The sequence below is a fragment of the Schistocerca nitens genome, chromosome 1 (genome assembly GCF_023898315.1).
Source record: "Schistocerca nitens isolate TAMUIC-IGC-003100 chromosome 1, iqSchNite1.1, whole genome shotgun sequence".
Lineage (NCBI taxonomy): Eukaryota > Metazoa > Arthropoda > Insecta > Orthoptera > Acrididae > Schistocerca > Schistocerca nitens.
The window spans coordinates 1,059,651,071-1,059,665,351 of NC_064614.1; the positions used below are offsets into that span (position 1 = coordinate 1,059,651,071).

Genomic DNA, 14,281 nt, shown 5'->3' on the forward strand with positions numbered 1-14,281 from the left:
CCAATGTAACGAACAAGCTCATAGTTTTCAAACGTCTGCGTAGCCTATGTATATCTGACTCCATTTATTACGTACTGAGAACGTGTGCCACAGATATGTCTTTTGCAACACGACAGTCAGATTTGGTGCATTACGTTTAGAAAACTAAACGCTTGTGAGATACGAGGCGTGGCTGCATGGTGACATGGAGTCCGACATATTACTTCTTTCAGATCAAACAGGGTGCCTACTTTCCTCAGCTTTTACTGCTTTTATAGTATTTTATAACTTTTTATTACAATAACAAAAAACTATTTGAATTAATCGAGAAGTTGAGTCGTCGTACAACAAAAGGACGGAGAGGAAATTAATATCACGTTGTAGCTGTACTGTGCGCTACGCTAGTTTGAAAAATTCGGAAATGGTACTGCTGTTATGTAATGTGTGTAATGAGTGTGATGTGTGTTAATACCAATGGATATTAATGCAGACGACCCAAACGTGCAACGTATTTCAATTTTCAGTTCAATTTTAGATTAGAACCAATAATCTGTTATAAGAGTGATTCAAATGCCATGTCCCATAGTATAAATTTTCCTTTGGTGGCGATAGCGAAGACGGCAAATAGAGAAAAGTCCCACCATCGCCACACCGCAGAAAGGATTATTCACGTGCAGTGCGTAGTAACACAAGGCCGGTTACCCTGATTGGTCCATATTTTTAACGATACACTTACTACTGCACACTACACGTATCATCTTGATTAAACGGTACTACTGAGGAAACGGCGGACATCCACACTTCGGACGAAACGTCAATCAAGTCGCGGATGGGGTTATTCCAAGTGTTCGATTGGTAGAGAGGGTACGCTGGAACGGCTGCACAGTTCGACAGACCTGTTGCCACTGTACTTTTTTCCTTCAGCGGCCCTCAAGGCTAGAATGCACACCAACAAACGAAGAACATTGATTGATCTACAGGAGAGTATCACCAGAGCCTGGTCAGAAATACCAACAGTGACTTTACAATCAGTGTTCAATAGAGTCCATGCCACTTATATAAGTGGATACACCGATACGCATGTATTTATCCCGTGCTCGTGATCCTCATCACTGCCATTTCAACACGTATGTAAGCTAATCATTTACGTCGCTAATACAGACAGATCCGGTTTAAGAATACCCTGGATTTTGTCCTAGCGCTACACACGGATGTCAATAATTTGCTTTCAATATTGGTAAAAAAGTTGGCTTAAAGCTTTGGAAAGATAAGCGCCTAGGGAACTTCTTATTACAATGAAATGAACACCCTTAACTGCTTACAGGCGTTGACATACGTCAACAGGGACAGATGAAAATGTGTGCCCCGACCGGGACTCGAACCCAGGATCTCTTGCTTACATGGCAGACGCTCTACCCATCTGAGCCATTGACGACACAGAGGATAGCGCGACTGCGGAGATTTATCTCCGGCACGCCTCCCGCGAAACCCACATTCTCAACGTATTGTCCCGCACTACATTCGTAGTGCCCCCGCCCATTACACTCATTACTCGCGGCGCTTTGCCGATTCCCGTAAGAGTTCGGGCACTGTTTGTGCATTCGCACAGAAGAAGAAGATGGTCAAGTGGTCGGTGAGCCTTAACTATATATTTACTAAGATGGTATCTGTTATTTCGGACATGTCCGAAAGAACAGATACCATCTTAGTAAATATAAAGGGAACTTCTCTTATTGGCGACAAGTGTCACAGCGCAGATGTAGCTGTTTTTATTATAGGCAAAGATAGGAATAGTCACTCTTTCTTCTAAGATTTGTACTTTATTTCATCGTATTCCCATGTTTCCATAAATTACGCTACGGTGCGAGCTCGAAATTTCTTCTGTTTTTACTTTCTGATGCCATATGTTTAAACTTCGTTGGAAAAACAGGAACATTAATTGTGCGTGCTTATTTTGCACACCAGTTTGAAAGTTAACTGTAACTGGTGTCAACTTTTGGTTCCTGATATTTTCTACATATAACTCGCAAGCACTTGTGGTCAGACAATCTGTGACCACTAATCGATGACTGTGGTGATGACAGTCTTTGCTCACTCGAGATAGTGAGTCTAAACGACGCTCTTTGTAAAGCCGAATGTGTCGCCCAATAGGAAGTCTGCGTTTGTGTGCCAGGGACGGAATGTTCCGTATTTGGATGTGATACAAAGTGTCTCGCCTGGTGCTTAGCTGTGGCTGAACCGACGTATGTAGACGGAGATGTTGGGTGGTTGTTTCAGCTTGGATTTATATGTGTAAACTTAACAGTGACATTTGCTTCCTGCATTTTTTGGCTCCGAGCTACAAGTTACAAGGTAACACATTGCAAAGCGTAGTTTGGCGTGATGCTTTACTGCAGACTAAACACGTCTGTACTATTCCACATGTTTTGTACTGTGAGGTAAGCGGTCTCGATCCATGTGGGCCACAGTTGCTGTATCTTGTGCATTTGGATCGCAGGCGAATTAAATAAATCCCTTTGTCGTTGATCTAAAGATTCTTTACTTTCGTCGGTTTCTTGAACATGTCGTGAGTAAAGTCTTTGTTAGGCAGTGGTACAGGATCAGGCAGTGGTACAGAATCAGGCAGTGGTACAGAATTCCATGTGGTTCATGTGACTCTATGCTCTGCCATGAACTATGAGCTGTGTCTTGAGTTGAAATTTACACACCGTCTCTTTCAATTTATTTACGCTCTCCTGTCTTTATTAAACTGATGCGACACATTTAATGATTCTATTTACTAAGACTTGCGCTCATGGACTTTATAAATAAAACGATATTAGGGATTATAATCTGGTCATTAGCCTTCAGCATGCATTTTTACTTTCTGAGAGTGGCTTGCACAGTCAGTTCTCATTAATTCAGCTCAAAACTGCTAATAGTGTTTTCGTGTCAATCTTTCAGGCTGCAGAAAGAAAGTTTGTTTTGCTGCCTATGAAGCAGCAAACAGTTTCGCACGAGCATTCCATAGTGCATTCTGTTATTCAGGAGCTTCAGTCTGCGTGGGAAAACATTTTAGCCACAATTGTGACCCAAGTAAGCTCATATCACATGCTTCATCCATGAGACGGAGCGTTTATAAATTTCGTAGGTCAAATGGTAATTGCATTGATAGGAAGCCGGATCTTTAGGCGTATTTAAAATTCATTTAAGCCCACTGGTTACTCATTTCACAAAGTTATGAGGCCCTGTATTGGCTAAACGTTAAAATAAAATCTTCGTGAGTCAATATTCACAGTTTATAAATGGATATTTCTAAGCAGAACAACTTTTTTGTATACATTCTTATATGTATTCAGAATTTAACAACAACCAATGTACTTACATTTGGTCGACCAATCTGCTAGGATCTTTTCGCATATTTCTGATTAACTGCTGTATCCAGTTTATGTAAGCTAAAACGTACTAGTTTTCTATCATAATTACTTTAAAATAAGCACAATAGTTTGGAGATCTACGTAATCCTTATGTGCAGGTTAACATTCCTCCCAATGCGGACATATTCAACGGACTGACTTGCAGCACTTTCCCACACTATCGAATTTAACTATCAATGGTCTCAAAATTATATACCCATTCTATTAAGTAAATCAGCTTTGCGATACTTAGGCTTTGCTCTATTTCTCGATATTTTTCAACTCATAAAGTGCCTCTTACTAGAACGATAACTATAAGAAGTACTGTTTGTTACTCGACTTTGACGTATTATAATTTGTATTCGTAGCTGCAACAGTTATTCAGCTTACCTGTTTTACTAATAGATTAAGTGTTTAAAAACAATCTTAGCGCAACGTGTAAACAAACAGCTTTGCATTCAACTCATTTGATAGTTCCAGTTTAATGTTGGCGATATGCACAATGCATATGCTATGCTCGCTACATCGAAGTTCCTACTCTATGATTGATACCTTATGTATTAAAACAGTATCTCCATTGATTCACTAAGGTTTTTGTGAAACAGACGAATGATAGTGTGAGAAATTTACGTACGCGCTTCACGGAAGAATTTTAGAATACGCTTAACTTTTAACGCTAATGAAACAGGTCATGGAATAAAATAATGACCTAGTGGTGATGGTAATTGGATATAGGAATAAAAGAGTATTACATTTTATTTGGAAACAGTCGGATCGGATTTATGTCACTACTTATGGAGGCGCACGCCGAAAATCAGTGGATGATCATTACCTTCTAAACCAGGCGCGTCGGGTTCGTCGAGGTTGACTGCTGACGTTGCGTTCGGCTTGACTACCACCAGTGACGTAACAGATGTCACGAACGAGTACTGTAAGAAAGAAAAGGAGAATTTAGAGGTTCACCAACATAGTAGATCAAACGTCTCGCTGGAAGAATGAGAAGCAGGGTATGATATAAAGAAGATAATTATACTACTATCATCACTTCCCTTGTCATTTGTAGGAAACTGAATGCTTTGCCTTCATTTGTAGGTAACCATCTTTATCCGTCTGTAGAACAATGTCGCGCCTATGATTGTGACGCGAGCTCGGAAGGTGCTTTTGTGTTGGCGTTGCTAAGGGTCAGTATGTAAATGAAAAATATGACTTAACTTACTTCTCTATAATTATCTAATATCGCTAAAGGCTACTGCGATCTTCAAGTTGCCTCTCCACATATAAATTGTTCTAAGGAATGTCACCCGCCCTCAGTTCCAGAGACATTGACTGAAATAACACCGATGCATAATTCGATAATACGGTGATCAGAAAACGTAGGTGCCTTCTCCACTCCGTCTGCTGACTGAATATTGTCGACGGGAATGTCTTTAACCATCAAGGTGCGAACCGGCGAGTTCCTCATCAGGCGCCACCGTAGTGTCGACCGTTAGCGACATTAGCAACGAAGATCTGTGACCAATTACTAACAGATTTAAAAACATTGTATTGAGAAAAACCAATAATTTTTTCTACTATCTTAAAATCTTCGACTGCATTTTCGGACGATAACCCCGTGTTTGGCATAATTTGAGAGACCATAATCACACTGATTCCAAATAGCAATACCGTCCATTATTACTGGCGTCTTTCTAATATAGAATCTTAGAGCATATTCTGAGCTCAGAGTTATGAAGCATCTCGAATGGAATGAACTTATACATGACAACCAGCATGAATTCCGAAAACATCCATCAAGCGAAACCCAACTCGCGATTTTCTCACATAACATCCTGATAACAATGGATCAAAGCTGTCAAGTAGATTCATTTTTTCTTGGCTTGCAAAAGCCGTTTGATTCAGCACCACACGTACGTTTATTAATGAAACTACGATCATATGGGACATTAAACGAAATTTGTGGAAGGATTGAGGATTTCTTGGTAAGGATGAAGCAGCGTGTTATCTTGGATGTAGAGGTAACTTCAGGCGAATATTGCACAATCGCTGTTCGTGTTGTATGTTCATGGCCTGGCAGACAAGATTAATAACAACCTCAGACTTTTACAGATGATGCAGTTATCAATCATGAAGCATAACTTAACCAAGGTACACAAATATACCGTCGAAGATTGTCGAGATTTCAAATTGGTACAGATACTGACAGCTTGGTTTTTATGTTCAGGAATAGAAAATACATAGTATCTCATGACTGCATCACCAATGACTCACAGCTGGAAGCAGTGAATTCATACAACTGCGTGAGTGTAATAATTTGTGTGAATATGTAGTGCAGTTAAGACGTAGGATGGTGTTTTAAGTACTTCCGGTGACAGACAGCAGTTCGCTAATACGATACTGTGAAAATGCAACCAGTCTACAAAGGAGATTCGTCACAGAACACTGATGGGTCCCAACTATTAAAATATTGCTCGCATCGTTGGGATCTATATCACATAGGACTGATATACTGGACATAAACAACGTTGCGTATAATTAACCATAACCAACTGCAAACTCACCTCAGAATAGTAGTCGTGCCCATCAATATTCAAGAAACTGTTCATATAAATATTAAAAAAAATTGAGGATAAATAATTTCGATATGACATTGCAAGGACTGACAAATAGTACTATAAGCGTGCAATTCATTAATCGCAAATACTTAAGTAAAAATTAGGTAAATTCATTAAATAATAGCCACTGACAAGAACCGTCAAATAAAAGCCACATAAACGTTGAAATTACAAGTTTTCTCGCTAGCAAAAAGAAACACAAGCATGTATTATAATTAGCAGAGTTGTAAATATTCTCTTTCCAAATGGTTCAAATGGCTCTAAGCACTATGGGACTTGACATCTGAGGTCATCAGTCCCCTAGAACTTAGAACTACTTAAACCAAACTAAGGACACCACACATACCCATGCCCGAGGCAGGATTCGAACCTGCGACCGTAGCAGCCGCGTGGTTCCGGACTGAAGCGCCTTGAACTGCTCGACCACAGCGACCGGCTATTCTCTTTCCAGCCTGTTTGCGTCTATCTCCACAGCAAAACGGTTGAAACAACTCAGCCTGTCGCAACGGAGATAGAGGAGTGCATTTGTACTGAGGGGCAATGGTTAAAACGTGCCAACTCGGGCTTCCGCAAGCCTGCTGCACCTGACGCCAGTTTGAGCCATTAGACCAACGCGAATACAGAATAGCCAGGCATATGTCTGCGTAGATAGTTTTTCTGGAGCAACCTGATCATAAATGAGGAATCAGCAATATTAAAAAACCAAACTTAAAGGAGACAGTGGAGATTAAAGAACTGGGGAATATGTACCAGCCACGACAGAGTCCAAGTCCAAAAGAGAAAAACTTTTCGTGTGTTTATGAGACATCTTCAAACAAATCAGAAGGTGTCTCGCGATGCAAACTATCTAAGAAGTTATTGAATACTCTTTCAGGAACCTCGAGTATGTTACATGTTTTTAAATTTGACCAACAGTTTACTCATTCCATAAAATTTTTGAAAGAGGACAAAGTGTGTGCAAATATGTTCTAAGGAGCTGACACCGTTTTGCAGTGTATAGGCTTCAAGACGTAGGGCAAACGTTGAACGAAATAGGGAAAAACAAGGCTCAGTGGATATTAAAACCACATTCTGGTGGTATGTAACTTAGTGCGAAGAAATATTGGTATGTACTTTTCAGAATAATTAATATGAAAAATGAACTTCACGTTTACTACAATCCATTAGACGAGTTTAGAATGAATTATTTTGGGCACTCAGAAGGAATTCGGCGAACTCACAATACGCATCCCGGAAAAAGTAATTAAAAGTGGTATAACTATGGTTATATTTGACTGAAACACACTAAGGTTACAGAAACTAGACTTTGAAAACCTTAATTTAGTTGGTGTTGCACTATAATAGACTTCCTCAAGTTATTTAATGCAAGAGATCTCCACTTTCAGAGATGATTCCGCTTGCTACAGAAGACATATCAGAGGTGACCTGATAATGATTCGAAATGAGAACAGCCAGTACATGTCGACAGAGGGCGTAGTTGCAGAGAAAGCCGTTCATGTCCAAACAAATAAATAATCCCCAAATATGACGAAAAGGAAGAAAAGGACCAATAAAATCCACCATTTTCTGGCCTACAATGAACCAAAATTATTATGTTTTTTACTGAACCTCGGTATGTGATACTCGTGTAATAAGACATTTCATCAACTTCCGAACCCAACTAAAAACGCTACAATGAAAACTTACAGAAATACCAGCTGCGCACCACAGTGGGAAGACAGGTAGGCAAGCTGGATTCCTTTAGCCTTCTTGGATTAAAAGAGCAGAACAAAGAACAATTGAGATAAAAAATCTAACCTGTAAATGATAACAAATTTATTCTCAACATTTGACCCATCTACCTCGGCTTGGATAGGTGCAAATCAGCCTGCCCGTTCCGCTGATAACGTGCGGCAGCTTGCCCCCCCCCCTCTCTCTCCTCCCCCCTCCACACCGTGGCACGTTAAAAGCGGAATTTGTTCATCTGTGATAATTATCTGTTCTGAATTCAACCAAAAATTTTAGACATAGCGTCTATCGAACTACAATGACTGTTTACGAAAAAGCTGGTCTTTAAGCCGTCCAACTCGACTTCTATTACTGATTGATGACCGAATTTAGTTAAATAATTTTCCGAATATGCTATGAGGAAACATGGTTGGCAGAGCTGATAACGTAATACGTTATACCAGGTGAAACTAGACAAAATGAACCATAGCTGGAACTGGCTTGATCATTTAAGTACAGCCACGCCCCAGTTCAGTGCACTACTACGTCACTACTTCATACTGGAGTCACGGAAAATGATGGCAGGAGCCGGCCAGAGTGGCCGAGGGGTTCTAGGCGCTACAGTCTGGAACCGCGCGACCGCTACGGTCGCAGGTTCGAATCCTGCCTCGGGCATGGGTGTGTGTGATGTCCTTGGGTTAGGTTTAAGTAGTTCTAAGTTCTAGGAGACTGATGACCTCTGAAGTTAAGTCTCATAGTGCTCAGAGCCATTTGGACCATTTTGATGGCAGGAAATGCCCCACCGGCAGTCGCGAAGGCTTGCCGTTGACGTCAGTAGATCTGCCGACGATGAGAAGAACAGCTTACAGAAAGGCGACGGAAAGTGCGAATAGAGTTTTAAAGTCGATGGTTTGAAAATTACGGAATGACGGACACGACATGTCATCCCCGAAGACAAAGTAGAGAAATACACATCATAAATATTCCAATGACGACACGTATAAAGGTGTTATTAGGCAGCAGTTCCTGAAGCATTATAAAGAATGAACATAAATAGCAACTTTGCGAAAACATCACAGCTTCTTTTCATGTAGATCTAGACTTCAAGGCCATCAAGAAGACTTTAGTACTCTGTAGGATTTGTGTTTAAATTGTACTAGCTGGCAAGAAGCATCATGTGTTAGCGATACAACATATTTTTCAAAGTAAGTTTACAACACTAGATTTCACATAAAGTGTAGCTTAAGAAATATAGCGGCCAGATCATATGGAACCTGGCTTGATACTCATAGCACTGTGAATAAATGTTATCACAGTGATAACTACAAGATGATTACTTTACACGTTAATGTACTGCAACAAGTCAACAATTTAACATTGACTGGCTCTATTGTTTTACAGTACTCACCTTGTACTTATCACTGTGATAAAATTTATTCACAGTGCTATGTACAAGATGAATACTGTAAAACAATAGAACCAGTCAATGTTAAATTGTTGATTTGTTGCAGTACATTAGCGTGTAAAATTGTAGGTTAGGACAGCTTTCAAGTTATAAGAATAATGAAGTATGTATCAGATAGTATCTATCGGATAGATTATATAATGGTAAGACAGAAATTTAGGAACCAGGTTTTAAATTGTAAGACATTTCCAGGGGCAGATGTGGACTCTGAACACAATCTATTGGTTATGAACTGTAGATTAAAGCTGAAGAAACTGCAAAAAGGTGGGAATTTAAGGAGATGGGATCTGGATAAACTGATAGAACCAGAGGTTGTACAGAGTTTCAGGGAGAACATAAGGGAACAATTGACAGAAATGAGGGAAAGAAATACTGTAGAAGAAGAGTGGGTAGCTTTGAGGAATGAAATAGTGAAGGCAGCAGAGGATCAAGTAGGTAAAAAGACGAGGGCTGGTAGAAATCCTTGGGTAACAGAAGAGATACTGAATTTAATATATGAAAGGAGAAAATACAAAAATGCAGTAAGTGAAGCAGGCAAAAAGGAATACAAACGTCTCAAAAATGAGATCGACAGGAAGGGCAAAATGGCTAAGCAGGGATGGCTAGAGGACAAATGTAAGGATGTAGAGGCTTATCTCATGAGGGGTAAGATAGATACAGCCTACAGGAAAATAAAAGCGACCTTTGGAGAAAAGAGGACCACTTGTATGAATATCAAGAGCTCACATGGAAACCCAGTTCTAAGCAAAGAAGGGAAAGCAGAATGGTGGAAGGAGTATATAGAGGGTCTATACAAGGGCGATGTTATTGAGGACAATATAATGGAAATGGAAATGGAAGAGGACGTAGAAGAAGATGAAATGGGAGATATGATACTGCGTGAAGAGTTTGACAGAGCGCTGAAAGACCTGAGTCGAAACAAGGCCCCGGGAGCAGAGAACATTCCATTAGAACTACTGACGGCCTTGGGAGAGTCAGTCCTGACAAAACTCTACCATCTGGTGAGCAAGACGTATGAGACAGGCGAAATACCCTCAGACTTCAAGAAGAATATAATAAAGCAGGTGCAGACAGATGTGAAAATTACCAAACAATCAGTTTAATAAGTCACGGATACAAAATACACTCCTGGAAATTGAAATAAGAACACCGTGAATTCATTGTCCCAGGAAGGGGAAACTTTATTGACACATTCCTGGGGTCAGATACATCACATGATCACACTGACAGAACCACAGGCACATAGACACAGGCAACAGAGCACGCACAATGTCGGCACTAGTACAGTGTATATCCACCTTTCGCAGCAATGCAGGCTGCTATTCTCCCATGGAGACGATCGTAGATATGCTGGATGTAGTCCTGTGGAACGGCTTGCCATGCCATTTCCACCTGGCGCCTCAGTTGGACCAGCGTTCGTGCTGGACGTGCAGACCGCGTGAGACGACGCTTCATCCAGTCCCAAACAAGCTCAATGGGGGACAGATCCGGAGATCTTGCTGGCCAGGGTAGTTGACTTACACCTTCTAGAGCACGTTGGGTGGCACGGGATACATGCGAACTTGCATTGTCCTGTTGGAACAGCAAGTTCCCTTGCCGGTCTAGGAATGGTAGAACGATGGGTTCGATGACGGTTTGGATGTACCGTGCACTATTCAGTGTCCCCTCGACGATCACCAGTGGTGTACGGCCAGTGTAGGAGATCGCTCCCCACACCATGATGCCGGGTGTTGGCCCTGTGTGCCTCGGTCGTATGCAGTCCTGATTGTGGCGCTCACCTGCACGGCGCCAAACACGCATACGACCATCATTGGCACCAAGGCAGAAGCGACTCTCATCGCTGAAGACGACACGTCTCCATTCGTCCCTCCATTCACGCCTGTCGCGACACCACTGGAGGCGGGCTGCGCGATGTTTGGGCGTGAGCGGAAGACGGCCTAACGGTGTGCGGGACCGTAGCCCAGCTTCATGGAGACGGTTGCGAATGGTCCTCGCCGATACCCCAGGAGCAACAGTGTCCCTAATTTGCTGGGAAGGGGCGGTGCGGTCCCCTACGGCACTGCGTAGGATCCTACGGTCTTGGCGTGCATCCGTGCGTCGCTGCGATCCGGTCCAGGTCGACGGGCACGTGCACCTTTTGCCGACCACTGGCGACAACATCGATGTACTGTGGAGACCTCACGCCCCACGTGTTGAGCAATTCGGCGGTACGTCCACCCGGCCTCCCGCATGCCCACTATACGCCCTCACTCAAAGTCCGTCAACTGCACATACGGTTCACGTCCACGCTGTCGCGGCATGCTACCAGTGTTAAAGACTGCGATGGAGCTCCGTATGCCACGGCAAACTGGCTGACACTGACGGCGGCGGTGCACAAATGCTGCGCAGCTAGCGCCATTCGACGGCCAACACCGCGGGTCCTGGTGTGTCCGCTGTGCCGTGCGTGTGATCATTGCTTGTACAGCCCTCTCGCAGTGTCCGGAGCAAGTATGGTGGGTCTGACACACCGGTGTCAATGTGTTCTTTTTTCCATTTCCAGGAGTGTACTAACGCGAATTCTTTACAGACGAATGGAAACACTAGTAGAAGCCGACCTCGGGGAAGATCAGTTTGGATTCCGTAGAAATACTGGAACACGTGAGGCAATAATGACCCTACGACTTATCTTAGAAGCTAGATTAAGTAAAGGCAAACCTACGTTTCTAGCATTTGTACAGAGAAAGCTTTTGACAATGTTGACTGGAATACTCTTTTTCAAATTCTAAAGGTGGCAGGGGTAAAATACAGGCTATTTACAATTTGTACAGAAACCAGATGGCAGTTATAAGAGTCGAGGAAGATGAAAGGGAAGCAGCGGTTGGGAAGGGAGTGATACAGGGTTGTAGCCTTTCCCCGATGTTATTCAATCTGTATATTGAGCAAGCAGTAAAGGAAACAAAAGAAAAATTCAGAGTAGGTATTAAAATCCATGGAAAAGAAATAAAAACTTTGAGGTTCGCCGATGACATTGTAATTCTGTCAGAGACAGCAAAGGACTTAGGAGAGCAGTTGAACGGAATAGACAGTGTCTTGAAAGGAGGATATAAGATGAACATCAACAAAAGCAAAACGAGGATAATGCAATGTAGTCGAATTAAGTCGGGTGATGCTGAGGGAATTAGATTATGAAATGAGACACTTAAAGTAGTAAAGGAGTTTTGCTATTTGGGGAGCAAAATAACTGATGAGGGTCGAAGTAGAGAGGACATAAAATGTAGACTGGCAATGGCAAGGAAAGCGTTTCTGAAGAAGAGAAATTTGTTAACATCGAGTATAGATTTAAGTGTCAGCAAGTCGTTTCTGAAAGTATTTGTATCGAGTGTAGCCATGTATAGAAGTGAAACATGGACGATAAATAGTTTGGACAAGAAGAGAATAGAAGCTTTCGAAATGTGGTGCTACGGAAGAATGCTGAAGATTAGATGGGTAGATCACATAACTAATGAGGAGATATTGAACAGAATTGGGGAAAAGAGGAGTTTGTGGCACAACTTGACAAGAAGAAGGGACCGGTTGGTAGGACATGTTCTGAGGCAGCAGGGGATCACAAATTTAGCATTGGAGGGCAGCGTGGGGGGTAAAAATCGTAGAGGGCGACCAAACGATGAATACACTAAGCAGATTCAGAAGGATTTAGGTTGCGGTAAGTACTGGGAGATGAAGAAGCTTGCACAGGATAGAGTAGCATGGAGAGCTGCATGAAACCAGTCTCAGGACTGAAGACCACAATAACAACAACTATTACTTCCTCCCCTGCGTATTTTTCACGTGTAAACACAAGGATGTTTTATAATGTCAAAATGTGTAGTACGGCACACATATTTGTCCCGCTTCAGTAACAGTCGGTAAAGAGAACAAAGAACACTTGCATTTTTATTAATTTCTTTAAGGCGTGAGAAATGATTTTTCGATTTCTTCTCGTATTTTTCATTTCAGCCGAAAGCGATTGCTGCCGAGCAAAGTTCATCCCGTGTAAATTAAAGACGAGTCTCAGAGATACTGACTATGTAAACGTTCACTGCGAGTTTGTGACAGCAGGAGGTTCGATTTTGTCGAACTCCGTTATCAGATGACATTATTATGTTATTGTCGAGGAAATAAAATGAAAGAACTGGTTCTTATTCATGTACAGTTACATACTGAATCAGATTTAGATGCAGAACTATTGTACTTGAGATTATTGTACACTGACCGTGAAGTTCTTTTTTACCTGGTAGGTTTGAGGGCGCTTGATGTGGTAGATGAAGTATGTGATTGGAGCAGAGACCAAATGGGGTGTTATATTGACGATATGAGCCGAAAATGCGGGAGCTACTCTTGCAACGGACAGATTGTTGTGGCACAGCGCCTACCAACGACAATCCGCTGGCGTGCTACTGTCGTGTGTATCTGAGGAAACCGGAAGAAAATGGTGAAACCCTGAGGAGGCAACAAGGTCTTCACGTCCAGGCCTCATCGCACAAGCTCGAAGTCGGAGGCGTGCCTACGCTGTAAAGCAAGATAGGCAGCGATGTGTGGCAGACCGGCCGACAGGAAACAATAGCAATGCTGTTGCAGGCACAAGCGATTCTCAGCACACCGTCCAGCCCTCATTCTTGGACAAGGAGCACAGCCCCCTACTTTTTGCTATATTGACCAAAAGATCGTCAGTTGCGACTACAGTCGGCGCGGGATCATCGAGATTGGACTGTGAATCAATGGAAGCGTGTTGCCTGCTCGGATAAACCACCTTTCTTGTTACTCTAGGTTTATGGTTGTGTTCGATACCCCGTCATTCAGGCGAATGTCTGTTGGAAACGTACGCAGCACGGTCGCACGCCGGTAGGGCAGTATTATGCTATGGGGAACATTCACCTGGAATTCCATGGCTGCTCTGTTACAATACCAACCTTGTAGTGTTTATGTTACATAATGATAACTTCCGCTGAGCGACAGCAGGCCAGTAGGGAAGTATGTTAAAATTTTCAATTGCAGATTTTTTATGAATTAACGTACACAAAATGTTTCTTTGATTTCCTTTTTTTAGGACTGTTAGGTTTCTCGCAGGAGGTCGAACGTAATTGTGCATACTCACTGAAGGTGGT

General features: G+C 42.2%; 1 protein-coding gene across 2 annotated transcripts in view; it reads right to left on the reverse strand.

Moving 5' to 3' along the window:
- Positions 1-14,281, reverse strand: part of LOC126197697 (inter-alpha-trypsin inhibitor heavy chain H4-like) — a 189,209-nt gene that overhangs the window by 73,581 nt on the left and 101,347 nt on the right. For both annotated transcript variants that reach the window (XM_049934659.1, XM_049934657.1), the window contains exon 11: positions 4,207-4,303. In XM_049934659.1, coding sequence (XP_049790616.1) covers positions 4,207-4,303 — 97 coding nt within the window. The remainder of the gene's footprint in view (positions 1-4,206; positions 4,304-14,281) is intronic.